Raw genomic sequence first — 26672 nt, 5'->3', positions numbered from 1 at the left:
ATTTTATAGCTTTGTTTCTGACGAATCTTGACCTTGTTGTGAGGGAAGGAGCAATTCGAAGTTGCTGAAGAGAAAGAGTAAAAAGGTGGATACAGGAAGGTAAAGAAGATAGTTGTTCATCTGCCCAATGTTCACAAAAGTGAATAACTTCTTCCTGTTCACAACAGTGAATCACTTCTTTTCTCTTAGTTCCTTCCCTCTGATCAGTGAATTAGAAGAAGCAGGCCGTAGTTAGCAGGATAAAAAAAAAGAGGCCAGGAATCTTCCTTCAGATCACTTCTTCTCTTCCTCCACACAACTTCACGTTGCTTCTTAAGCTTCATCTTTTCTGCAACTCAAAACCACTCAACAAATCAACTTAACTTTCTCACCACAGCCCTGATCAGACATCGCCATGCCTCCCAAGCGCAAGCCTGAAGCTGCCTGGAACCCGTGGTTCTTTACTTGCGACCCTCCTGCTGGAAACAATTACCTGGCCATAACTCCTGTCAATGCCACAGTAAGTCGTCCCCTACTCCCTGTTGAAGGTTCATAGCTCTGATCAGACAGATCGCAACTTCCTTAGTGTGGCGAAAACTCGAGTCTCCGATCGGTAGTCTCTACTGCGAAGTCCAGTTTGCCGATGAAATTCAGAATGGTCAGACTCGCAAGAAAGTTGCTCAGGCCTTCTGGCAGGCTATCGCAAGAGGCAATGTCCTTCAAGTCCTCCAAGATCATACCAAGACTGGCTTGTTCAAGCGTCGCGTTTTCGTCTATGCCGGTTATCAGGGTGCTTTTGGATCCCTGGCTTGGAAGCTTGCTAGTCGCATGCAGGCTGGCGCCGCCTTGGCTGTCCATGGCCTTGGTGGTCGCAATGCTGTCCCTTGCGAATGCTGCGAAAAGGGTTGGCAGGCTGTCCGGGCTGGGCCTGATCAGGTCGCCTGTTTCGTCCCCTTCTGGGAATGCGTCTCCCTTCCTAACGAATTCGGCAATGCATGCTCCAATTGCCTTTACCACGAGACTCAAGTCCAATGCTGCTATCGAAACAAGGACTTTTACCAGGAGTTTGGATACATGGGTCGGGTAAAGGGCACCAAAGAGCGAAGAGCCAGCGGCGGCGGCGTCCCCTCAAGCATTCCTAACAATATCTCTTCTATCGATTCCACGCAGTTCTTTCGGTCTGACCTTATGAAACTTATCAAGGATCAGTATAAGGGGCTTTCTAAGAAGGAGAGAAAGTCGCCTGGTATCTTGGATGGCTCTATCTGGGTGCAGGATAGTATTGACTGGAAGACGGAGGGTGATGATGAGGATTCGGACTAGGGATATAGGGTTGTCTGATGACTTGGTGGTTTGGGCTTAGGATTTGGGGTGATTCTGGGATGTTTCTAGGTCTGATCAGGCGTTTCCTTTCCCAGATAACCTCGTCCCCAAGTTTATTGATGAATGCAATAAGGGTTCCGAATCAATGAACTTTTCGTGAAAGGAAATGCGTGCGAAATGTTATGGAAATGACAGTGCGATGTAGACATTAATAAAGGAAAATGAAAGGATATGACAGCAGGCCTGATCAGGCTTGCTGTGTCATGTCAGTATACTGCGCGTCCTTTGCCGAGTCCTTGGGTTGGATGTCAATCGCAAGTCTGGACGATGACTTCCAATGCTCTAGTTCTCTGCGGAGCGTGTCGTTTTCTTTTTCGAGGCGTAGCTGTTGAAGCCTCGATCGTGTCTGCATGATGTCTTCGTCCTGATCAGGGCTAGGAGCCATGTCTACTTCCCAAAGTTCGTCTTGGTGGTCCTGGGCTGGGAAGAAGGGGGTTATTTCGTCTTTGAGCTTGGCTTTGGCCCACGCAGGATCCTCCGATTCCCAGAAACCGGCGTCGTTCTCGATATATCTCTTGAGACGTTTCCCAGCGTATGTGGCCCTCGTGATAAGGTCACCAGCAAGCGTCTCTAGGCGGTACGATGCCGAGTTCTCAGACACAGAGTGGACTCGTAAAGGGCCTTGCCAACGGTATGTAAGTTTCCTAGCTTTCGATTTGTCGATTGCGCGTTTCTCGTCGAAGACAAGAACTAAATCGCCAGGCTGAAGCTTCTCTGACCGCATTGTGTGTTGATGGCGTGCGTTATAGTAATCCGCAGATTTCTGTCTCGCAAGAGCCACATTCTTGGCTGCAGTCTCCCTATCGATTTCAAGTTGTTCAAAGGAGCGTATCCTGGCAGCGAGTTCCTGATCAGGGTCACGAACTCGTCCCCAGTCTAATACTCTCCAAGTCAAGGTAGATTCTTCGATGGGTGTGATCGCTTCGTATCCTGTAGTTAGGAAGAAAGGTGTGTAGCCCGTTGGTGCGCGGACTGTCGTTCGGTCTGCAAACAGCGTAGTAGGCACAATTTTCCCCCAATCTCTTTTTCCTCCGTCTGACCAGGTCAAGATGGTGTGCGCAATGGGTTTATGGCCTTGTTCATTGACCCCGTTCGCCTTTGAGTTATACGCTGATATAACCCTTTTTCTGATACCATACTTTTCATTCAGGCGGTCCACAGTCCCTTTGTTTTCTGGTCCGCCGTCGACAATCATCTCTCCACAGACACCGTGGCGGCAGAAAAAGTCTTCCCAGATGAAGTCGGCGACCTGATCAGAGGTGACAGTCCTTACCCTCCTTGCTTCGGGCCAACCCGTCATATCACAACGTCCCTCGATCAGTGCCCAGGAACCAATCCACTGGACATCAATAGATATCTTCGTAAACGGTAATTCCCCTGGGACTGTACCGATGTGCCAGTCGTCCATCCGGGTTGATCGAGCCTTCTGACAGGATGGGCATGACGCGAGCTGGGCCTGCACCCTCCGGTACATATCTTTCCAGATATAGGATACAGAAAGCCGATGGAATGTTGCATCGCGTCCCCGGTGTCCTGATTCGACGTGTGCGTTCCTGATCAGGTTCTCCTGAATCTTTGGGTCGTCAATAAGGCGTCTAGGGATCGGGCATCTCTTTGTTGGTCGGCGGTATAAATAGCCATCTCGAGCAAGATAACACCAGGCCTCTATTTTGAACTTCCTGAAAGTATGCTGTGATATTCCATCTGGGCGTAATAGTGTCTTTAGATGGAAGATGATTTGTCTCGTTCGGTCAGTCCAGTACTGATCAGGGCGGAGCCATGCTTCAGGGAGTTGATGCAGGTGAGAGGTCTTTGAAATGCCGGATTTGGATCCTCCGAATGATTCGTGCAGTCGAACAAAGTAGAGGTTGGCGTCGATGAAATCTTCAACCTGATCAGGGCTCTCGTATTCCTCGATATCGGACAGCCCTGGTGCTTTTCGTGATAGCGCATCCGCTACCACATTCTTCGTCCCCGGTATATGCTTGACGTCAAAGTCGAAAAGACGTATCCAAGCAATCCACCTAGTGATTAGGGCGCCAGGAAGATCGTGAGACCCTCCGTTGAGCTGAGCAACTAGGACCTGTGCATCAGTTTCCAACAAAAATCTGATACCGTAGACGTAGTTTCGGAGTTTCTTCAATGTCATCAAAACCGCTCTCAATTCCAGTTTCCCAGAGTCGTATTTTAACTCAGCGCCTCTCCAGATACCACTTTCATACCTTGCCACAGCCCTCTGGGTACCGATCATCTGACTTAGTACTGCGCCCCAACCTTGCAGGCTCGCATCTGTGCTGATGACCACTAACCCAGCTTCTGGGCCATAGGATAATGAAATGATTACAGGAGAAGTTGTTAGTTTGGACTTGAGGGTATCCATAGCGTTGACCTGATCAGGCCCCCAGGTAAACGTGGCGTTCTTTTTGAGGAGTTTCTGGAAAGGCAAAGTGATCTCCGAGTATCTGTCGACCCATGATCTGTAGAACCCAGTCATCCCTATAAATGACCTGACTTCACTGATGTCTTTGCATTCTTCCCATTCCTTGATCTTGATGACGTTCGCCTGATCAGGGCGGCGACCTCCAGAACCGCAGACATAGCCGACGATAATAGCCGTTCTCTGAAGCCATTGTGATTTCTTGCCAGCTATTGTGCAGCCTGCCAACTCGACATTGAAGAGCACCATGTCGACGTAGCGAATATGTTCGTAGATGTAGCGTCGAATGCCGGCCTGATCAGGGAGCTCCTCATCGTTGTACGTGGTTGTAGGCCCTTTGATGACGATATCATCAAGAAAAGCCCGGCAACAATGTGGTATAAGGTCATAGAGTATCCGGGTGATAACTCTCATGAACTGTGCCACAGAATTGGTACCACCTTGCGGTAAGGTGCACATGCGTAGAAGTCCAAGGGGAGTAGCAAACGTTGTTAAATCCCTGCTTTCCTCAGCTAGAGGGACTTGGTCGTATCCAGAGAAGAAGTCCAAGAGTGAGAGAATCTGGCACATGCCGAAGTCTTCTGAGAAATTCTCTGCTCCTGGAGGAGCAAAGGCATCGCGAATCGTGACCCCATTCATCCGAGTAGCTGAATTGATCAGGCGTAGGGAACCATCCTTCTTCTTCACAAGAAACCAAGGGTTTCGTATAGCCCCATGACCTTCTTCTAGGATACCCTTATCGATTCGTACCCGGATAATGTCCATAGCTTGCGATTCAAGCGCTTTGGGTATTGGAATCCCCTTTTCTCGCCAGGCTTTGTGAGGCACAGTCCTGATCACCTGTGGGGGGCAACTTTCGGGTCAAGCGCGCCGTTTTCGGAGAAGTCCCAAGCGAGAGCATTTTCGCGGTTCAGAAGGACTTGGAGGAATAGGTCCTTCTCGCGGGGTAGGAGATGACCCAGTGTATCCATGATGGCCGCCAATCTGTCTGGCTTGAGGCGTGAATACGGCTCAATACTTGAATACTTAGGCCTGATCAGGCCTCGGAACGGTCCCTCATCGGGTTGCATTGTCTTTTCGGCTTCAGCCAGGTTCTTGACTTTCCAGAGGGGATCGCCGTCAGGGGTTGATCCGTCAGACGGTTGGTCGTCAACCGGATGTATCTTCTTGTCTTTTCCCTTATACATGGTGAATACCTTTGCATTCCGCTTGGCCTGATCAGGCTGGGGATGATGTTTTGTCGGATCCACCTCGCGGTTGTGCGGTTGCTCTGGGGGTAAAGGCGTTCCCTTTTTGTTGATCATGTCGAAGTGCTTGACTATCCGCTTCCTGATTCTCTCTGCTTTAACCTTCCCAATAGTCGCTGACAACTGGTTAAGGTAAACCTTGGGACGGCAGGCCTGATCAAGACGATCGGTGTCGATGTGGGGCGGGTTGGGCTTTCCAACGCAGCAAGAACATCCCTTGTTGTCGTGCCTTCTAACCTTTGCTGCAGTCTTACAGACGTCCTCCACAGCTGGGGCAAGGAGTGTAGTCAGTGCTATTTTCACCAGATAATCCGATTCTTTTTCAGATAACCGGATCACTTCTTCGTCGTCCTCTTGTAGCTCATGTCCAGGAATTTTGAGCTTTCCAGCAACGGTCCTGGTACCGTTACTGGAGTCTAGTTTTCCTGGTCTTGATGCAGCTTGGTCTGATCAGGGAGATGGTCCTTGAGAGCCCTCACATAGTTGTCCCAGTCTGGCAGATAATCTAGGAACTTCCCAGGATTGCCAAACTTCAGAAATGCGGCCGGGACATGGAGACGAGTTTGCCCTGTTGTCAGTATCAGCGTGATCATGTCGGGGCCATACACGTAGTTGATCTGCGTATGGAACCCAAAAGGCGATCCCAGAAGAAGTGGTTCGTTCATCCTTCTATCGTCAGCAACGAACATGCTGGTTAAGAAACAGTGGCCTTCAACCCAGACAGGCACGATAGCTGCTCCGTCAAAGGATACACGCTCTGAATTGGGATCAAAAGCGTTCATCCCAAGCGGCGTAGTTGTAAGCTTGATAGCGTGCTTGTCTGCGTACGATCTTGAAATAACGTTGATTTGTGAACCATTGTCAATGACACCCTTGATCAAGTCGTTCTGATCAGGGCGAAGACCACCGACTCGGACGTTGATCACAAAGTGAGGCATCATAAAGTGCGGAACAATAGACTCAATGGTGGTCAAGTCAAGCGTCTTGATAAGTCTGACCTTGGCAGTTCCGCTCATAAGGTTCGGGACGTCTCTGTTATATCTGTCGATTGCCTCGCGGGCTCCTGATCTTTCGTATGGTTTCACCTCCCTGATCAGGTCAGAGGGAGCCTCTAGGTAGATGTCCGAATACCCATTGCTGTCTAGCATCTGGCGTATCGTTACCATCGCATCCTGGTTGAGCTGAGGCCAGACTCGAAGCGCAACTTCGAAGGGAATAGTAATATTCCCTCCAAATTTCTTGGCAATGGCTTGAGCAGATGCAGCTCGGTCCATTATCTCTAGCTGATCTGGGATAGAACTCTCCTCGGCAGCTCCTTGAGCATATCCTGGGCCATATGCGAAGCTGGCGTGTTCACCCGCTGGTACAGTTTGAACAGAAGGGGACCTTGAACTTTCAGGAGTCTGATAGGCCTGATCAGGGTGCACTGGACCGGTAGGTTGTGTCGGCGGAGGAGTCTGGGCACGGGCATCTATGTTCATTTCCTCAGCCTGGGAGCCAGTGCTGGAAGTGCTCCCTCTTCGATGCATGTTTTTCGAAACAAAGCCTTGGCGTACTGAATGGGGCCTTGCCTGATCAGGGCGGCGCAGAATAGGTCGCGGCATTGTGTCCAATGACCTGGTAACCGCGTTCACTTTTGCTCCTTGAGTTAGGAAGACTTCGGCGTGTGTCTTAGGGGATACTGAGACGCATTTGACAAGATTCACCCGGGCGTCTTGGGTGTACAGCGGTGGGTAGCACTGTATCTCAGGTTGAAAGGGACGTCCAACACCCTGGTCAATCATACGTTTTGCTGCTTTTGCGGCTTCTGGGAACAAGGTGTTGTTCGCCACATGGGTGAGGATAGTAACCCGGTCAGGCTGGTAGTTTTTGCGGGCTTCCCAGATAACAACATCAGGAACTTCGTTTACCTCAACGTTCGATCCTCGAAGTACCCCATACTTGTAGACGTCGTGGTCCAACATGATCAGGTTGGCCTCTTTGTCCTTTTTGAGTTGCGGGCACATCCAATACCTTCTTTGGTCGCATGCATCATACCAACACTGATCAGGATGGCCTGGAACAAAACCTGGCTTGCTGAAGGAGGACGGTTGTCGAGCTGGTGGTGTATATAGCCGTGGAGGACCGGATGCAGAGACGTTATAACTACGTGCAACCATGGGTTGACTGTTAGAGATAGTCTGGGCTTCAAGACTGGCTTTTACAGCGAGTGTAAGGGCTGCTACTGTTTTCGAAAGTTCGTCCATAGCAGGATCAGTCGTAACTTTGATGTCTTTGAAAGCAGACTTCTTAGGGAGTGTACCTTTGACCTGATCAGGGCTGGAAGGCCGCTTTGAGGAATAGGGAACCGTAGCTGATGAGGAGGAGGCAGAAGTGTCAGAATCTCCGTAATGACCCTTGTATCTTGACTTCTGTCCCACCCATGCGAGCATTGCCCTCTTGAAGGCGCTGAAGTTCCCTCTCTCAAACAGATCAGCAGGGGAAAGTCCCATCTGCAAGGACACTGCCATAATCGTGTTTTCGGAAAATCGCATAGCAAAAAGCTCAATCAGCTCTTGGGCGCCCATCACAGGCTTCCCTTTAGCCTTTGCCTTTTCTCTTACGCTCTCAACCTTCTGAAACAAAGTTGCAGTTTCTGTCAGGTTATCGTCCCTGATCAAGTCTCCCTTCATAAGGTCCTTGATGCGGCGGTTCGGTTGAAGGATGACTTCTTCGTCGAGTTGTCCGTAAGTGTCAAGAAGGAACTTGCTTAGTTCTTGCCAAGTCTCCTTTTCAGCCTTGATCTTCACCGTTGCTCGGTGTTCATCAGGTAAGTACCATGGCAACGCTTTTGTCTTCTCTTTGTCAGAGTAACCAGCAAGCCCAGTCAAGGCTTCATACTTGTCAAGGAAATCGGTGATGTTACAGCCATCAAAGGTGGGGGCCCCTTTGGTGTCCGGCGGTGGCATCTTGATGGTTGACCGACGCAGGTAATCTGTCCCGCCCTGATCAGGCTTAACAGACCCTTGGTCCTTGGTCATGCTTGCGTTGACCATTGTTAATAGGTTCGCCATCAAGAGTTGCTGGGCCCGGAAGTCTGCCGCAGTAAGGGAGTCTGGTGCCAGATCAGGGGAAGGGCTTATGTCCTCGCCGGCCTGATCAGGACTCCCTTTGTACTGCCGATAGCCTGAGCTTGGGTCCTTGCCCTCGCTTCTCTTGGTGGTTCCGAAGTTGGGAATCCCAGGACCGGTCTCAGACTCAGTGTCCACATTGTCGTCAGGGCCTCGGTAACTCTGGAAAGCTTCACCGGCGAATGAGGCTGCCTGATCAGTCAGACCTCCGAGCTGCCCCGTGTCGGTCGTTGATGGGGTCGGCTCAGACATGTTGCTGATATCCTGGCAGGCCAGTTGTGGGAAGTGTAAATGGTATCGATCACTCTGAATTGATCTTGGGGTGCTGCGCGTAAAATCTCTTCGGAGTTGCTGCCTGGCCCAGTCTGTCAACCTGATCAGACTTGGGAGCAGTATTTCATATGTTCTTATAAGGCATTGGTTTACTGCGTCCTTGATTGAGTTTCCAAAGGGGGTGCTCGTCAAGTCCAGGCCAATCCTAAAGGAACGTTGAATTTCCATTGCTGCCGATCCATCAACGCTGAGACGTTTAGTCTCCGTTAATAGCGCAATGTCGAACCTGATCAGACCGAGGCTTGCATGATAACAAGATCTCGAGAAGTTCTGGGCTTGGTTCGTGGTCGTGATCATTCCGTAACCTACGCTGAGAGAGCTTCTTAGCTCACTGATCCCAGCAGAAGGTATCATTCTTATCTTATCGTTTTTCTTCTTCCTCTCACGTCTTGCGGGCTCCTTTCTCCGATTGGGCTTGCTCAGTGCTTGCCCACAAAAGGATCGCCCACGCGGAAGGTTTGTCTGGCCGTATTGTGTCGTCATGGCTGGTCGTTCGTTTCTTTGCTTTTTCGAAGAATCCCGCTTTTCTTGGGTCTTGTCCATTGCGGTTTCTCAGGGTCAGGCTCACTCCCACGTCTGGGACTGAGTCTGATCAGGTCGAGGATATCGTTTCCTTCATATCTTTTCGATGATATGTTCTGTTGGTTGAAGCTATTTTCGAGGTACTGATATCGGATTTGTCGCGTAATCGAAATAAAACAATGAGAAGATCGGCGGTTCGATTCCGCCACGAGGCACCATTGAAACTGCGTGGGATAAAGGAAGCCAGCAAGTGGGCAGTTGACACACAAACCACACCAAACACCAAGGTCCCAGTATCGTCACGAGTGCACCTGGAGTGACCGATTACCCCAAGTGACTACCCCAACGCCTAGACCGTGAGATACTACTCTTTTCAGGTCCTCCTTGGCCTGATCAGGGCCATGAGCAAACCAGAAAAGTGTATCCTTCACGTCTTGCAGTCTGTTCGGATTTGCCCTTGTTGCTAAGTGGTACGCATGTGTGTGTCGTGATCTCTGGAGGAGGAGGATACCCTCCTAGACCTTAGAGGTCTAGTCAGGCCTAAGGAAACAAAGCAACAGTCACTTATTACACGTCTTGTTTAGATATCAAAGTGATGAATTCGTCCGTGTCTGTCTAAGTGCCTGTCTAAAGATGTCAAGCTTCTCTGTCTGCTTCGTGATGAGATCCCGATCTCTGTGATAGTATCTGACTAGAGCCCCCTTTTGTACTTGGAAGGGTCCTGCTTAGTCACATCTGATCAGGCCTGTGATTGTGTCTGCAGGCTGATAAAAGGAAAAATGAAAACGCGAAACCCTGCCCCTTTCCAGTTTCTTTACTAGGGCTTTAGTAATAAGGGACTTTTTAGTACTATTCTTTTTTATAAAAGGCTTTTTAGTACTTTTTTTTAAAAAGTACTTATAGAAAGCTTAGGCTACTAATATTATAGTAAGTCTAAATAATTAGTAATTTTTAAAAAAAATAGAATAAAGAAAGAAATAATTTATAGAAGTTGTTATTATTATTATTATTATTATTAAAAAAGAAAAAGTAAAGTTAAAAAAAAAGAAAAAGGAAAAATAAGTAAAAAAATATAAGTAAAGTAAATATAATTAATAGTTAAGGAAAGTATAAAAAATAAAGTAATTTATAGTTATCCTACTTATTATTTTTAATCTATTTTTACTTTTTCTTTTTTTTTAATTTTACTTTTTTTTTTTTAATAATAATAATAATAACTCTAAAAAAAAATCAATTTAAAAGTAAAAAACTAATTATTTTATTTATTCTAAAAGTATTCTAACTTTTATTTAGTTTTCTACCTACTATTAAGGATATCTTCCTCTTAGCCTTCACAAGGTCTATTTATATTTATCTATTTATAATAATTAATTATAGTAACTTAACTAATATTTCTCTAGGCTACCTACTAGGCTCTAGTACTAGTATAAAGCAGAAGGCTAATAATAGCTACTTTAAGAATATATATACTAAAAAAGCTTACAAATACATTAAGAAAATAACAAAAGAAATAAAAGAGCTTAAAAGAACTAAAAAGTCCTTTACTACCTAGAAAAATCATAAGCTAATTACTCTTAAGAAGTCTTAGCTATATATTAATAATATAACTTTAATTAAGGCTAATATAAAGGCTAAAGTAATTAATAATATTACTACTATAATATAAGTAACTTTCTTTTTATCTATTTTATACTTATTTTTAACCTTAAAAATAAATAAATAAAAGGTAACTATTTAAGAATTATTATTATATAACTTAGTCTTTATTAAGCCTCTTCTAAAAGCTAAGCCCTTATCTAAGTTAATAATAATAATTAAGTTATCTAAAATAATAATAATAATAATAACTAGGAGAAGATTCTTTTTCTTAGCCTAGAAAAACAAATAGAAAAAAAACTAACTAATCTTAAAAATTACTATAACTTTAAGGTTAATTCTTTTTTTATTAAAAGTATTAATATTTAGTAAGAGATATAAGTACTTATTACTAAACATAAAAAGGTAAGTAATTACTATAAAAGATTACTATAAATTACTAATAAAACTAGGATCTTATTTACTAAGAGTACTACTATATAACTAACTACTAGTATATAGCTCTTAACTAGCTTTTTACTAAGGTCTATTACCTAAAAGTTTAACCTTCTATCTACCTTAAAGTTACTTCTAAAACAGACTTTCTTTAGCCTAGTTAAAGTCTACTAGCTACTATAGATATCTTTATAAAAAAGAAATCTTTTTTTTAGTTAGTCTTAACTAAGCATTAGAAGATCTTTACTTCTAGAGACTATAAACACTAAGAATAAGATTTATTATAAGAACTCTTATCTTATCTAATTATATCTTTATATCTAATAACTACATAAACTTACTATATCTATATTTAGATTAAGTAAAATAGGAGCTTTATAACCGTATATAACTTATCTATATATAAGATAGGCTTATAAGAATCAGGTTAACCCTAGAATCCTAGTCTTGGATCTAGTTAACCCTAGAATTCTAGCCTTAGATCTAGTTAACCTTAGATTCCAGAAAACCAACTCCTAGATTCCAGATAAGATTATTTTATTAGATAATCATATTACTAATAAGATATTAAGAAAAGGATATAAGTCTAAGATATTCTTACCTTTTAGAAAAAAAAGAAGACATAATAGCATGGAAAAAATACAATAACCTTATCTTTTTACCTTTACCTTTACTAAGTCTCTTTACTTCTTTGTAACTATCTAAGAATATTAATAAGATATTCTAAGTAGTTATAAGCTTAGCTCGTAAAAGACTTATACTTATACTTTTATTTAATATAACAAAAATTCAACTTTGCTAGGGGACGAACCACATTGGCTAAGGGAATTTTAAGGAATTTAGCTTTAAGGCAGCTACACCTTACACCCAGCAGCCCATATTCAGCAGAATAGAGGGACCGGCTTACCGGGCAAGCACTACACCTATCGCTATATTTTACGCTACTACAGCTCCAGGCAAATCACAATTCAATCCTACCCTACTAGTTAAAGGTTATTTCTAGTCTATATCCAACAAAGACTATATACCTTAAGCTGGAATTGAACCTAAGAGCTCTAATTGAGTTGTTAATTTAACTAGTTAATCTAGAGGGTGGCTAAACCTCTAGACTAACTGCTTTGCCGTCTGGTGAAAGCTTCTTTAGTTAAAGGCCCATATATATCTTTAACCTAAGGCAACCATGTAACGCTATACTGTTAACAATGATATCATAATAACCTAACTACTTTTAAGGCCCATTTTTCAAGACGAATTCAACGGTACTATCAGAATACCGATATCTCTCTTCAATCAGCCAGAATCGACCTATAATAGAAAAAATCTATATTCTATGCCTTTTTAGTAGTCTAAACTATTTAGTTTAGGTAACTAGATTTGAAGCTTTACTTATAAGTAAAGATATTAACTCTAGTCTTGAAAACCTACTAATAATAGTAAATTAAAAGGTAATAAATACTAAAATCTTAGCTTATATAAAGCTGTTTTGTGAAGATTTACCTCTATAGGTTATAAAAGACTTTATAACAAGATATAAGGCCTAAAAGAAACTAAAGGATCTATATAAACCTACTGGTTTTACTAACGAATATCTTACTTATAAAGAGTTTTTTAATACCTCTTTAGAATCTTTTGATTTTATGGAAAATTACCTTAATAAGGTAAAAGAGCTTATAGATAATCTTGCTGTAAAATCTATAGTATTACTAAAACAAGTAATTATTACTTGGGTATTAAATAGCCTAGATAATAGTTATAAAGGTTTTATAATTAACGTAACATAAGCTCTAAGAAAAGATTCAGATTTATATACTATTAAATCTTTATTTACAAATCTTATAGATAAAGTAAAGAGAAAAGGATCTTCTATAGTCCTTTATACTTCTATATATAAAAAGGGAAATAAAAAGCCTTAAAAAAAGACTAAAGGGATATATTGTAATAATTACAAAAAATCTAGTCATAAAGTTAAAGATTATGCTTTTCTTTATCCTTATAAAGCCCTAAAAGGCTGGATAAATAAGGATAAAGAATCTAATATATATTAGAAACATAAAAGAAAAGCTAATCTTAAAAGAAAACAACTTAATAAGGCACAAAAAGCATTAATAGCTAAAAAGGCTATTATAGAAGAGCTCTTAGATAATTCTGAATCTAAAGATGCAAATATAACTATAGCAGAAACAGAACCTATAGATATTATAACAGATAACCAAGAGGAAGAGGATCTTATTAATCTAGACTTTAAAGACATAAGTCCTCTTATACCCTCTATAAGTTATAATAATAACAAGATATTAGGTTATAATATAAATAATTCTACACCTATATATATAAATATAAATAATAATTATACTATATTCTGTATGGATACTGCTGCTACAGTGAATATTATAACAGATAAATCTCTTTTTATTAAGACTATTATAACAAATAAACAAGTTAACTAAGGAGAAGCAAGAAAGCAAAAAGTAACCCTTATAGGTGATATTGTTATCTCTTTTCCTTTAGATAATAATAATATATATATATTAAAAAACTGTTATTATATACTATAGTTAGGTATTAACCTACTAAGCTAGAATAAGATAAGAAAGCTTAATATAGCTTCTCTTTTCTAGGATATAAAGGTATCTTTAATAAATACAGTTAATAAAAAGACCCTTTATAAAGGGGAACTAAAAGATAAGCTATATTATCTAAATATTAAAGTCTTAAATAAAAAGGATTTATACTAAAATAATAATAATAATACATATATAAATACTATAAAAGATAATAACTTTATAAAAAGAAAACCTTATAAGTTTAAAAAGGTTAATAATAAAGAAGGAAATAACTATATAAAGTGGTATAATAGATTAGGTCACGTAAGTCCTAAAGTTCTAAAAGAACTACAGAATAACACTAATATAAGTGATAATATAACTATAGAAGAAGACAACTTAACATATAGTACCTATATAAAGGTAAACTTTACTATAAAGGTAAATAAAAACTCAAATAACTATAATAAGAATTATAACTATATAGAAAAAGTTGCTTTTGATCTCTGTGGACCTATAACACCTTTTACATATAATAAATATAGATGGTTTATTATCTTTTTAGAAAGGAAATCTAGACTTACCTCTATTAAACTTTTAAAAACTAAAGAAGCAGAAGAAGTAAATACTACTATATTAGAATATATAAATAAAAACAATATAAATAATAATAAAATAAGAGAATTTGATATAGATAGTAGTCTAGAATTTAACAATAATACTATAAATCATATATATCTAATAAAGGGCATAAACCATAATATAAAAGTTCCTTATACATATAAACCTAATAGTATAATAGAAAAAGTTATTAGGACTATAACTAATAAAATAAGGGCTTTACTATTACAAGCTAACTTACCTCTATATCTATAGGGAAAAGCTGCTTTAATAGCAGTAGACCTATATAATATAACCCCATATAAGGCATTAAACTATAAAACACCATTTGAAATTGTCAAAGGACAATAGAGCAGCCCGCCCACGGGCACTGTGGCACAGGGTGGCACAGCCACAAAGAACAGCCACAGGATTGTAAAGTTCATGATACTGTCTCAGGGTGCGGGGCCCATTTAACGGGCGAAAGGCTGGAGATTAGCAGGCTAAGATCCAGCTTCTGTTCAATACAAGACCTACGTTTTGCAATTGTACTATTCCTGACTACGGTTCTTTTACAGAAATAGCAAATAATATAAAGCTAGATATAGATTATATAGTTACTTTTAGCTCTATATACTACTATAAAAACAAAGACCTTAAGATAAAGAAATTAGATAATAAAGCTATAAAAGCTATTGTTTTAAACTTTAAAAATAATATATATAAAGTATATGATTTTCAGAAAAGATCCTTTTTTTGGACTAGAGATATTACTATACTAGAAAATCAATTTTTACCTCCTAAAATACTAAATAATACTAGTAATAATAATACTAATAATAATAATAATAATAATATTCTACGTGATAATATAAGTGGAAAGAAAGCCTTGAATCAAGGAGGTAATATAATAGATAATAACAATTATAATAATTATAATAACTATAATTGTAATAACTATAACTGTAATAATTATAATAATAAATCTAAGATAATAATTGAACTTCTTAAGCTAGATAGAAAGCTTAAAGATAAATATAAATGGGTAGTAGACTAAGAAAGCGCTTTATATACTATAGAAGACTGCCCTACTATTAAACCTATACTTTTCACTATAAATAACTATAATAATAAAATAAATCGGTTTAATAAAGCTTCTTATATTCTATCTATAACTACTACAAAAGACCCTTCTACATACAAACAAGCTATAACCTCTATAAACAGAGATCGCTGGATTTAAGCAATGTTAAAAGAAATATTAGGTCTATATAATTTAAATACTTGGAAAATACTGCTTTTACCTAAGGATATTAAGCCTTTAGGAGGTAGATAGGTATATAAAATTAAATATAATAATAATAATGAACCTATTAAATATAAAGCTAGATGGGTAGTACAAGGTTATAACCAATATATAGGTATAGACTACCTAGAAACCTTTAGTACTACCTGTAAACCAGAAAACTATAAAGCTATATTTATAATAGGCATTAAACTAGGCTGGATATTTAGGCAGTTCGACGTAACTAATGCCTTCTGCTATGCCGATATAGATAAAGATATATGGGTCCAACAACCTACAGGATTTTCCTATATAAATAATACCTATTAATATACAAATAATAACTATAAAAACAATAACCTATACTGTAAGCTAAATAAAGCTTTATATGGTTTAAAACAAAGCCCTAGACTTTAGTATAAATATTTAAGATCTATAATAAATAAATTAGGCTTTAAGGAATCTCCTTATAATAAAGGAATCTTTATAGCTAATAATAATACTATACAAGCTATATTAATATGTCACATAGACAATATTATAATAGTAGCTCCATTAAAAGAATATATAAATATCTTCTATAATACTGTAAATAAAGAATTACAGATAAAAGACTTAGGAATACCATATACGTTTCTTAGGAATAAGATAACTATACATAATAAGATCTTATATATACATTAAACAGAATATATAAATAAACTTTTAGATAAATATAATAAAAGGGATATATACCTTTATGATATACCTTTAGACCCTAATATAAAACTAAGGAAAAATATAGGGAAAGCAACACAAGAAGATATAATAAGATACCAACAGGAAGTAGGATCCCTACTTTTTGCTAGCCTAAAAACTAGGCCTGATATTACATATCCAGTTAATATATATGCTCGATATATAAGTAATCCCTCTAAGGAGCATTTTATTACCCTTAATAAAATATAGGGATATTTAAATAAATACCTTAATAAAGGATTAGTATATAATTGTAATGTTAACCTTTAATTAGTTAGATTTTCAGACTCAAATTAGGCTAGAGACCTAGATGATAAGATGTTAACTACAGAATATATAACTACTCTAGGGTACTATAATACAATAAGCTGAAATAGTGTAAAACAGAAAACTATTGCTTTATCTACTTATAAAGCTAAATATATGGCTTTATGCAAAGCTATTAAGGAAATAATATACTTATATAATTCATATAATTATATAATACTAAATTTAGATTTAAAACTAAATCTTAATATACCTATTATCCTTATAGATAATAAAGCCGCACAACAGATAACAGAAAATCCAGAGCTACATAAGAAAGCAAAGCATATCGATATAAAATATCACTTTTCTAGACAAGCTGTTAATAATAATAAGGTGTCCCTATTTTATATATATACAAGTAATAATATTGCTAATATATTTACTAAAGCAATAAATAAAAATACGTTTAATTACTTTATAGAGACTATAAACCTTAATATAAAGGGGTTTTTACCTACAGAAACTAAAGACAATAATAATAACCTTAATATAAAGAAGGTTAAACAGCTAAAATACTAAGGTTTCCCCTTTAATAAATTTTTTATATACTTTTTCCTTATAATATAAGGTTTTTTATTATAACAATATATATAACTATAATAATATATATAAATATAATTATAGTTTTTCCTTTATATATAAAGGTTTTTACTATAAGTGTTGAATGGATTCTCTCTTCCTGAGAGAACCCGTTTGTACGATCGTACTCGGGTTAAAGTTAGGGTGAACCAAAGATATATTTTCCGTGATTATCTTCCTAACTACAAGACTTGGCTTTCGTACACAAGATATATGATCTCGTACGTCCCTGAGTCAGTTCGGCATGAATATACTTTTGATCCCCTCAATGGATAACCGAGGGCCGAATATCCAGTCTGTGCCCTCTGCCATGATGTGTGTCCCTGAGTCGTGCGTGTCGTACAACCAGCTGGTGCTGTTATTCCAACACTCACAACTTTTCTTTTGTGACTGCACGACTCCCTGCGGTGTCCAATCAGGTTGCGCTGATTGTGACATCAATAACCTCATCGTACAACCCTGTGGGTTAGGCCACTTGCGTTGTACGATAAATCACCAATATCAAAACTCCAGGCAACTGTCCATTTCCTTCTTGCCTGGTTGAGCAGGCAAGTCACGTGTTGGTGAAGTTCCTTCCTTCCTCGTTGACTTCACTTCTGCTCCTGCTGTTGACGTACCTTCCTTCCTTCGTACGGCAACCTTAGCTATTTAAACCCCTTCTCACTTGTTTTTTTCTTTTCCTCTTTTTCTTTTCTTCTTCACCCTTCGCACGCGTCGTTTTCCCATACAATCGATCAACGACGATCTTTCCCCTTCTTCCTCAATCAACTCCAACAACAACTACTTGTACGTAGGATTTCCTCTCATACGTTTCCTCTTACTGATTCATCAATAGCACCTCGCACGATCAATCCATCATGTCTCTCGCTGCCCCCGGTGGTTCGATCTTCGGCAACATCGGTATGCATACCGATGCGTCCGGTGGTCGTTGGCTTCGTCTTCCGACTGGCAACGCCAACAATCGCGCTCTTCTGTTGGCTCTGGCCATCAACGTACGTTGCTTTTGTCCTTACCTTGTCTTCGTACGTTAACCTTGACTGCAGGATGAGGAGCGTCTCATCATCAACATGCCGTCGCGCGATATCGAGATCCGCGTCACTAGCAACACTTCTGTCCAGCAGTTTGTTGCCAGCATCATCCGCCGCCAGGGCTACTTCCTTGCGGTCTTGGTTCAGTCTCGTGGTCGTGCGGCCATTGCCTGTGGCAATAAATGCGCGACTACTGACTCCCCGCGCTTCCGCCAGTGCACCCGCATTCCCACCTTTCAGGGTGGCGCCTGCGCCGAGTGCGTCTAGCAGTCGCACGGCGCTCGCTGCACCCACCGCGGTCGAGATGTTGATTCGTCCGACAACCCGGGCGATGATGATGACGATGATGACAACGGCGGCCCCAGCAACTACAAGGCTCCCAACGTCACTAATGCTCGTGAGCCTCGTACGCCTGGCAGCAAGCTTGGCAAGAACATCGGCAAGGGCGGTCGCTTCCTTGGCACTTCTGCCAGCCCCATGGTTATCGACAAGGAGTAGTCGCACAACTTCTCTTCCCTGAAATCTCGTACGACAATCAGATGGATCGCACGATATGGTAATTCGGGAAGGTTGTGGATATGGTGGAGGTACGATCCGACATTGATATCGGAATTGGTAGTGGTCAGGTATATCAGATACCTTCTTGAGGTTACACTTCGTTTTCAGATAGTTGGTAACGTACGGCGGTGAGGTCGTACGAATTAATTGTCAAGTGTTTTCTCCTAATCTTTCAACGTACGCCTCGATTCGAATCCTCAATGTGTTTGTTGTAATCAATTGTCCAAGTGCTGAGTTTGGCGATTTCTTGGTGAAGGCGTCGGCAGGGTTATCTTTCCCATCAATCCATCTCACTTCTGAGATCTCTTTCTTTTCGTACGACTCACGTAGACTCATAATATCAATCATAAGCCTCTTTTCATCTGTTGTGCCTAGTCGTACGAGGCACTCGTACAGAGATCGTGAGTCTGAACAGATGATAACTGGAATCCTTGGGAGTTGTAATGTACGAAGGATCTTGGTAAGTGTCGTACTAAGGGATATCCCACTATCAAATCCTGTGGTCATCCCGTACAACTCGCTTGCAAGTACGCTTCGTGTGACTCTCTTGCACTTTGTTGAACTCCAGTGTATAATGTTTCCTTTGATCTGGAAGTCTGTTGTCGTGCGAGCTGTTTCCTCAGCTAGTACGATAACAAATCCAAGTTGTGACGATAGATCTGAGTTGTTTGCAAATGATCCATCCGTAAAGATGTACATCTTCGCACGATGGAGATCAAGAGGGATATATGTAAGACCTCGTGTAGGGTTATCGATTTGCCACTGAAGTCGTACATTCAAAGCTTCAATATCCTTCTTATCAGGCTCCTTAGTTTGGGCTGCAGTTGACAGGTCGTACGATGCCTCTGGTTGACAGATAGATGCGAGGTATGCTCCTCTTGCCCTTTGGGAAACATACTGCTGATGTGCATCGTGCGCATCAGGATCAACGAGTTTCAGGTGCTTTGCCTGGCCTTTTTGAGTAAAGGTAATGTGGTCATTGTGCGATTGAATCTTTCCCCCATTAAAGTCAATTTCACTGTTGGGCGATAAGGTGGTCTTTGGTTTCGCACGAAGTCCTTTCCTTCTCAGCTCTTCTTCTTCTCTCTGGGAGAAGGCAAGTGTAGCAAAGCTAAGTGTATCGTCTGTCTGCATAGCTGTAATCCCGAAGGTATCCGGTCCTTCTGTTGTATACAGCAAGCATGGATCGTACGTTGACTCTGTCATCTTCAGATCTTTCTTGTGATGCTCAGAATAGGTTTTGTACCAGTATAGGCCTGACTCTGCTAGGCCGTATAGTGGTTTCAAGATATGGAGAAGTGTGTTCTTAGGGTATTTGTCTTCTAACTCCTTGGGTAGTCGTGCGATAATTGTCCTGGTTAGACGATCGTCCGACTGTGTATATGCCTGAGTTATGTCTCTGAGTTCCCCTTTGCATTTGTAGTCTCGCACAAGGGTAGGTCCAATCGCAAGTATGAGCCTTTGGCTCATCCGTTGGATAGTAGGTGCCTGGGTTAAGAGTTCTTCTTTCTCCCAGTCCCCATACCCTTGTACGACGAGTCTTGACTTCTCGTACGGCTTAGATGACAAGTTCTTGATCTCTCGTACCATCCGTGTCTTGTAGATACGGAGGTGGTCATGCTCTTTTGGATTGTACGGTACAAAGGTGAAGACTCCCTGGTTAATAAGGTTGTCTATCTCTGTTTGGTCTGACTCTTCGTACGGAGCACCTGGTGTTGTAATCACATTGTCAAGCCGTAACTTTTCTGCTAACTCCTTGTGGTCTTTTTCTTTCTGAGATAGAAATGCTTGATTGGTACGTGGTGATTGTCGTACAGCCCTTCTCTGGCCTTTCTTTGGTCTTCCTCTCTTGTTTGGCTGTTTCTGAGGAATAGGTCGTGCGATATCTGAATCTGACTGTGCTGTGTCTTGATGGTATGGTTTGACATGTGTCGCACGAAACTGTGTAGGACCATTGACCATCTTGACTGTCACTGTATGGCCTTCTATAGCCTGGACTTCGTACGGTCCAGTCCATCCCTTGTTTTCTCTCCATACTAGAACCTCACTCTGGATCGGTAGTGATAGTATGCTCTGGAGGTTAGGGCCATTTCTGGTGTTGATCGCACGATTGATCTCTACTTCTGCACGAATGCTCTGAAGCATTTTCATTGCCTTCTGGATTGCTTCTGCCCTTTGGGTGATTTCGGGCGATGGAGGTGAGTCCTTGTTAATCCTTGGATATGTACCAAAGACAAGTAGTGTAGGTACGATGCCGTGCGGACCAGCTGTGTCGTTCAATGCCTTCACAGCCATCTGGAGGATGGTTTCCTCGTCCGTGTTGTGCCCAAGCTCAGCATACAAGATATCGTACGCACGCCTCAGAGGAGCGTGAGCTCTTTCTATCTTGCCTACTGCCCAGTGGGCTTCTACTGGCATTTCTTCGCACGATATGCCCATGATGTCGGCATAGTTCCTGAATTCTGCTGATGCGAAGTTTGTACCTGGGTCATGTACGATATGGTCTGGTGGACCAACGTACGTGCTGATCCAGCACTTGCAAAGTGCATTCCACGTATCTCGTGCAGATAAGGACTTCAGGAAGGTGGCTCCTTGGAAGCTTGTCTCTGTGTCGATAACGTGTAAGGCGTTCTTGTCTCTTAGTCGTACGACATCCACAACTATCTCATAGTTGAAGTAGCTTTCGTCTTTAAGTGTGAACTTAAACCTCTTTGGTGCTGAGTCGTGCGATTGACAATGATGACAAAACTTCTGGACCTTTTCTAGAATGTTGATGTCAATGTTGTGATGCCCAGCCTTCTTCAGGAGGTGGTAAAGACGGTCCGTACGAGGATGTCCAAATCGTCTGTGAAGCCTTCGGAGTTGTCCTTCTGTGAAGAACATGCTGGCCTCTGTGCGACTAAGGTTGAAGAATGGGTGACCCCATTTCCGTACGACTGGGATAGGTTTTCCATCCTGCCGTACAATCACGTTGTCGACGTTATTGAAATATGCACCTAACCTGTCTGCATCGTACAATGAAAACAGGAACGGAGTAGGAGCATCAAGGATGTGATACGTAACCTTTCCAAGCTGATTCTCCATTTCCATAGTGCCAACCGATGTGATTGAGTCACTTGCCCCGAATCGTACGTTTGCTGATCCTGGTCCCCAGGATATTGCCGTACGAGGGTTCTCCCGTAGGTATGCAAGGACTTGAGGTTTCCCTACAGTAGAGAACTTCGCTGCTCCTGTATCCCATAGTTCCCCTTGGTACGATGAGATATAAGGATCGTGCAACAAGAATTGACAGGCCTCTGACGTCTTTGGTAATGAAAAGATATCCTCCCCTGTCGTGCGATGGAAGAATGAAGAAGACATTAGGAAAGCTGATGTCTCTTCATCTCCTGTAAATTCTCCCTCCTCATCGCACGATTCGTCCACTGGGTTTTCTCCTTCAAAGTCAAGAAGGTACGAGGCAAAATCTCTCTGTGGTTCTTGTTCAAGTATACCGCATGCCTGAAGGTATTGGTCTTTCGCGCGATTACGTTCTTCGTCCGAATGATTCGTAGACCAACAACCCTCCTTCTTGCACACAAAACATCTTTTCTTAGATATTGCACGATTAAACCTAGGTCGTGATGAAGGTTGACCTTTCCAAGGTTGTCGAGAAGATCCTCTGTTGTCTGACGGTCTATTGTACGATGGTCGTGGGTAACTCTTGTTGTTAGAGTACCTTCTATCCACGAAGTTGATGTCGTGCGACATAGACTTCCTGTCTAAAGCGACTTGTAGTGATGCTCTTAGACTAGAAAAGAATTGCTCGCACGTGTGATGTGCTTTAAGATTGCTTAGAGCAGTTTCTAGCTCTGGTACACCTCTGCACGCTTGGGTGACTTGCGTACGAAGCATAATCTCCCCCTGAAAACCTGGGCCAAGTGCCCGTTGTACGAGGGGTATCTTGTCTAAGAGTATCTCTAATACGTCCATCAGATTCTTGTCTGGATTGTCTTGTCTGACTCGTGCGAAGGATAGACTTGTCCAATCTGTCCAATAGAGAGTGTGGTTGATGTTAGTGTTAAAATGCATTTCTAACATGTTGTACATCTCGTCCCATCTCCTTGTTGGTCCAATGTGATGGAGATAAAACTCTTCCGCACGATCAGCCAAGATATCAGGAAATACTGCATGGTATTGGTCTTCAGTGATCCTGAGGCGTCGACAAAAACTGATAAAGACCTTTGCCTTGTCGTACAGGATATCGTACGGCTTGCCCGTATAATTCCTGTCCTTTCTCCATCCCTTTTGGAAGATTGAAATTGTAGTTGGCTCGCACAATCCATTCTGGACTATTCGTCTTGGTGGTAGGTCATAGATGCTGTCTCCTTGATGTAAAGGTGTTGTACGACCCTGGATTTGTGGAAAACTCTCAACCTCCTGTGTGAATCTTGTTCCAGGAGGTATGTTTCCTGAAGCTGATTGTGACTGCTCTCGTACGATTGATGTTTGAGTTGTCTGTGTATCGTACGGGGGTTCGATTGGCTCTGTTGTTGGTTCAGCTGTGTTTTGGGGTAAAGTTGATTCAGGGTTTCGAACAGGTGTTTGAGTTGTTGTAATCGTACGACTTGGTGTAAGTGCTGTACGAGTAGAAAGCTGTTCTTCTTGCTCATCAAACTTCCTCCCAATCTCCTTGATGAATTCAACCAACTGTTGATTCACATTTCTTATTGGCGGTAATCGGAATCCCTTTAGCTCAATAAGTCGTATGAACTCTGCCCTGAACGCACGATAGACCTTTTCCCATTGGAAGGTAGACCATTCGTTGAAATCTTCGTACAGTGATATTGTCAGGTTTTCCTTTGATTGCCTAAGATGAAGCATTTCCATGTTGATGTACGCAATGTACGTAGTCATCTCTTCTTCGGACGGTGCCTGTGTAATATCGACTGGATTTCCCCAGCGTCTAGGATTCACAGTCTTCTTCCACGTGTGCAGTGGGACTTCGCTCCTTGCACTTATTTCTTCGTACGTTGGCAGGTATCCATCAATGTTGTCATATTGGCTTTGACGATTGTCTTCTGGATCCTCTTGGGAAGCCATGTTGTGTTCGGTAGTCGTTTCGTATCGTACGACGTCAAAATTGGTTTGTTTGGTGCCGTGGCGCACACTTTGTACTCTACGTACAGTACAATAAAGATTCTCGTCCGGTTCAGCTTAGCAGGCGACAACGGGAATCTGTCTTGTACGATAGTAAAGCAAAAGTCGTCTTTATCCTATCTACCCGGTTCAGCTTAGCAGGCGACAATAGGTAGGATTAAGGCTTCTTAGCACAAGAGACTTTCTAGCGTGACCCCTTAGGTATCCCTGAGGATTTCTCGCCTCGCACGAAGTGCAAGACTACCCGGTAGCCCGGCCGTAAAGCCTAAGTCTTGTCTCTTCACTCTTGCTAATCTGTGATTGCACAAAGCAATCGCACGGATTGCCAAGCAACCACTGATCAGTGTTGAATGGATTCTCTCTTCCTGAGAGAACCCGTTTGTACGATCGTACTCGGGTTAAAGTTAGGGTGAACCAAAGATATATTTTCCGTGATTATCTTCCTAACTACAAGACTTGGCTTTCGTACACAAGATATATGATCTCGTACGTCCCTGAGTCAGTTCGGCATGAATATACTTTTGATCCCCTCAATGGATAACCGAGGGCCGAATATCCAGTCTGTGCCCTCTGCCATGATGTGTGTCCCTGAGTCGTGCGTGTCGTACAACCAGCTGGTGCTGTTATTCCAACAATAAGATATAATATACTATAAGTTTATCTTAACTTAGAATAAACTTAAGGGGGAAACTAAGAATAAGATTTATTATAAGAACTCTTATCTTATCTAATTATATCTTTATATCTAATAACTATATAAACTTACTATATCTATATTTAGATTAAGTAAAATAGGAGCTTTATAACCGTATATAACTTGTCTATATATAAGATAGGCTTATAAGAATCAGGTTAACCCTAGAATCCTAGTCTTGGATCTAGTTAACCCTAGAATTCTAGCCTTAGATCTAGTTAACCCTAGATTCCAGAAAACCAACTCTTAGATTCTAGATAAGATTATTTTATTAGATAATTATATTACTAATAAGATATTAAGAAAAGGATATAAGCCTAAGATATTCCTACCTTTTAGAAAGAAAAGAAGACATAATAGCATAGAAAAAATATAATAACCTTATCTTTCTACCTTTACCTTCACTAAGTCTCTTTACTTCCCTGTGACTATCTAAGAATATTAACAAGATATTCTAAGTTAAACTCTTAAAAATTGTTTTCTATTTTTACTAAAAAAAAAAATAAATAAAATTAAAATTTTATAACTAATAGATTTTATTAATTAATTATTTTTTAGGTAATTTACTCTTTAATATTACTTTACTATAGGTTAATAAAGTAAAAGTTTCTTTTATACTATTTAATATTACTACTTAACTTAAGACTTTAAGCTAATTATTAAGTAGTTAATTAAAGAGGTAAGCTAATTACTATAACTAATTACTATAAATTACTAATATAAATATAAGTTTAAGGCTCTCTTACTTTATCCTTTTAAAAGAATATTCTTTTTAGTCCTATAAAAATATAAAATAGAATTACTCTTAACTTAAAAGTAACTATAAGATTTAGTTACTTAATAATAAAGGCTTTTAAGCCTCTATAAAAAGTTTTACTACTTTATCTTTAGCTTTAGCTACTTATTAAGGTATACCTAACCTCTTAAAAAGAGATTTCTAATATAGCTTATAAAGTTATATAAGCTTATAACTTTAATTTTGTTAAAGAAATAACAAAAAATATTTAAAAAGAAGAAGTATGAATTATAGTAATTAGTTATAGTAATTCCTACTTTTCTTATACTTACTACTATTCTTATATTACTTTAGTTATCTTTTTACAAATTTATCTTATACTTTAACCTAAATACTACTTATTAGCCTTTTCACTAACTTTATTTATATTAAGCTAATTTTCTATATTACTATTATACTTTTTATTCTTAGTATAATAAAGTAAAAAGTTATATAGGTTTATTACTATATAAATAATTTATACTTATATATTTAAGTTATACTTTAAAGCTAAAAAAATAATTATTTTCTATTTTTGTTTTAAGTAACTAAATACTTACTTAATAATTATTTAAAAATAACTATACTAAAAATTATATAACTTTTAAGTTATTTCTAATAGTTTATTTATATCTTTAAAATCTTATAAATAGTAATAGGTTTTTAAATAAAAAATAATAATATTATTTTAAGTATTAAACCTTATATCCCCTAAGAAATACTAGCCTTTAAGAACTTTAAACCCTTTAATATTTATAAAATTAATTAAACTAATATTATAAATTAACCCTTTAGCTTTAGCAAATATAAATAAAAAGCTACTATTAAAACAAATAATAATAAAAACATTTTAAGAAACTATTCTCTTTTAATTATACTATTTTCTCTAAGTAATAGTAGAAATATATACACTAATAAGTATACTATTAATTACTTTAATATAACTAGTAAAGTATTTACTTAGTTTTTTATTACTTTTAATTTCTCCTAAGACTTTAGCTTTTCTATAAAAAATAATATATACCTTATAAAGCTTTATAAAGTATAATAAAACTTTATTCTAGACTAAAAATATAGTTAATTAACTAATATAAAAAAAGTAAATAATAGCTTATTAGCTAAGATTACTACTATAAAATAAAATAAATAAATAAATAAATACTTTTTATTTAATAAAGAGGTTTTAAAATAACTATAGAAGTATATTATTTATAAGTTATCTTAATAATACTTAAAATTACTATTTACTAAAATAAAAGAGGTATAAAAAACAATAGTTTAAACTAAAAAAAAGCTTCTAATATATTTAGTATATAATTATAGTACTACTATTATTAATAACCTTTTTCTTATTTTTATTTTTATTAGCTTAATATTCTACTATA

At 39.5% G+C, this 26672-nt stretch overlaps 4 protein-coding genes across 4 annotated transcripts; 1 reads left to right on the top strand and 3 right to left on the bottom strand.

Moving 5' to 3' along the window:
• Positions 1 to 394: 394 nt before the first annotated feature.
• ColSpa_06015 (uncharacterized protein) lies at positions 395 to 1302 on the top strand (the record flags this gene model as incomplete). Its single annotated transcript, XM_049272227.1, has 2 exons — positions 395 to 499; positions 550 to 1302. 2 exons carry the CDS (start codon positions 395 to 397, stop codon positions 1300 to 1302), a joined length of 858 nt encoding a protein of 285 aa, XP_049128184.1.
• Positions 1303 to 1549: 247 nt separating this feature from the next.
• Positions 1550 to 2086, bottom strand: ColSpa_06014 (uncharacterized protein; the record flags this gene model as incomplete). Its single annotated transcript, XM_049272226.1, has 1 exon — positions 1550 to 2086. One exon carries the CDS (start codon positions 2084 to 2086, stop codon positions 1550 to 1552), a length of 537 nt encoding a protein of 178 aa, XP_049128183.1.
• A 2549-nt stretch (positions 2087 to 4635) lies between these two features.
• Positions 4636 to 5103, bottom strand: ColSpa_06013 (uncharacterized protein; the record flags this gene model as incomplete). Its single annotated transcript, XM_049272225.1, has 1 exon — positions 4636 to 5103. One exon carries the CDS (start codon positions 5101 to 5103, stop codon positions 4636 to 4638), a length of 468 nt encoding a protein of 155 aa, XP_049128182.1.
• Positions 5104 to 5462: 359 nt separating this feature from the next.
• On the bottom strand, positions 5463 to 8408 carry ColSpa_06012 (uncharacterized protein; the record flags this gene model as incomplete). Its single annotated transcript, XM_049272224.1, has 1 exon — positions 5463 to 8408. The coding sequence occupies one exon, from the start codon at positions 8406 to 8408 to the stop codon at positions 5463 to 5465; it is 2946 nt and encodes a 981-aa protein (XP_049128181.1).
• Between the last annotated feature and the right edge of the window lie 18264 nt (positions 8409 to 26672).

The sequence above is a fragment of the Colletotrichum spaethianum genome (genome assembly GCF_022836535.1).
Source record: "Colletotrichum spaethianum MAFF 239500 DNA, contig13, whole genome shotgun sequence".
NCBI lineage: Eukaryota > Fungi > Ascomycota > Sordariomycetes > Glomerellales > Glomerellaceae > Colletotrichum > Colletotrichum spaethianum.
The sequence above is the reverse complement of the archived record's forward strand: the minus strand, read 5'-3'. Positions and strand labels throughout refer to the sequence as shown.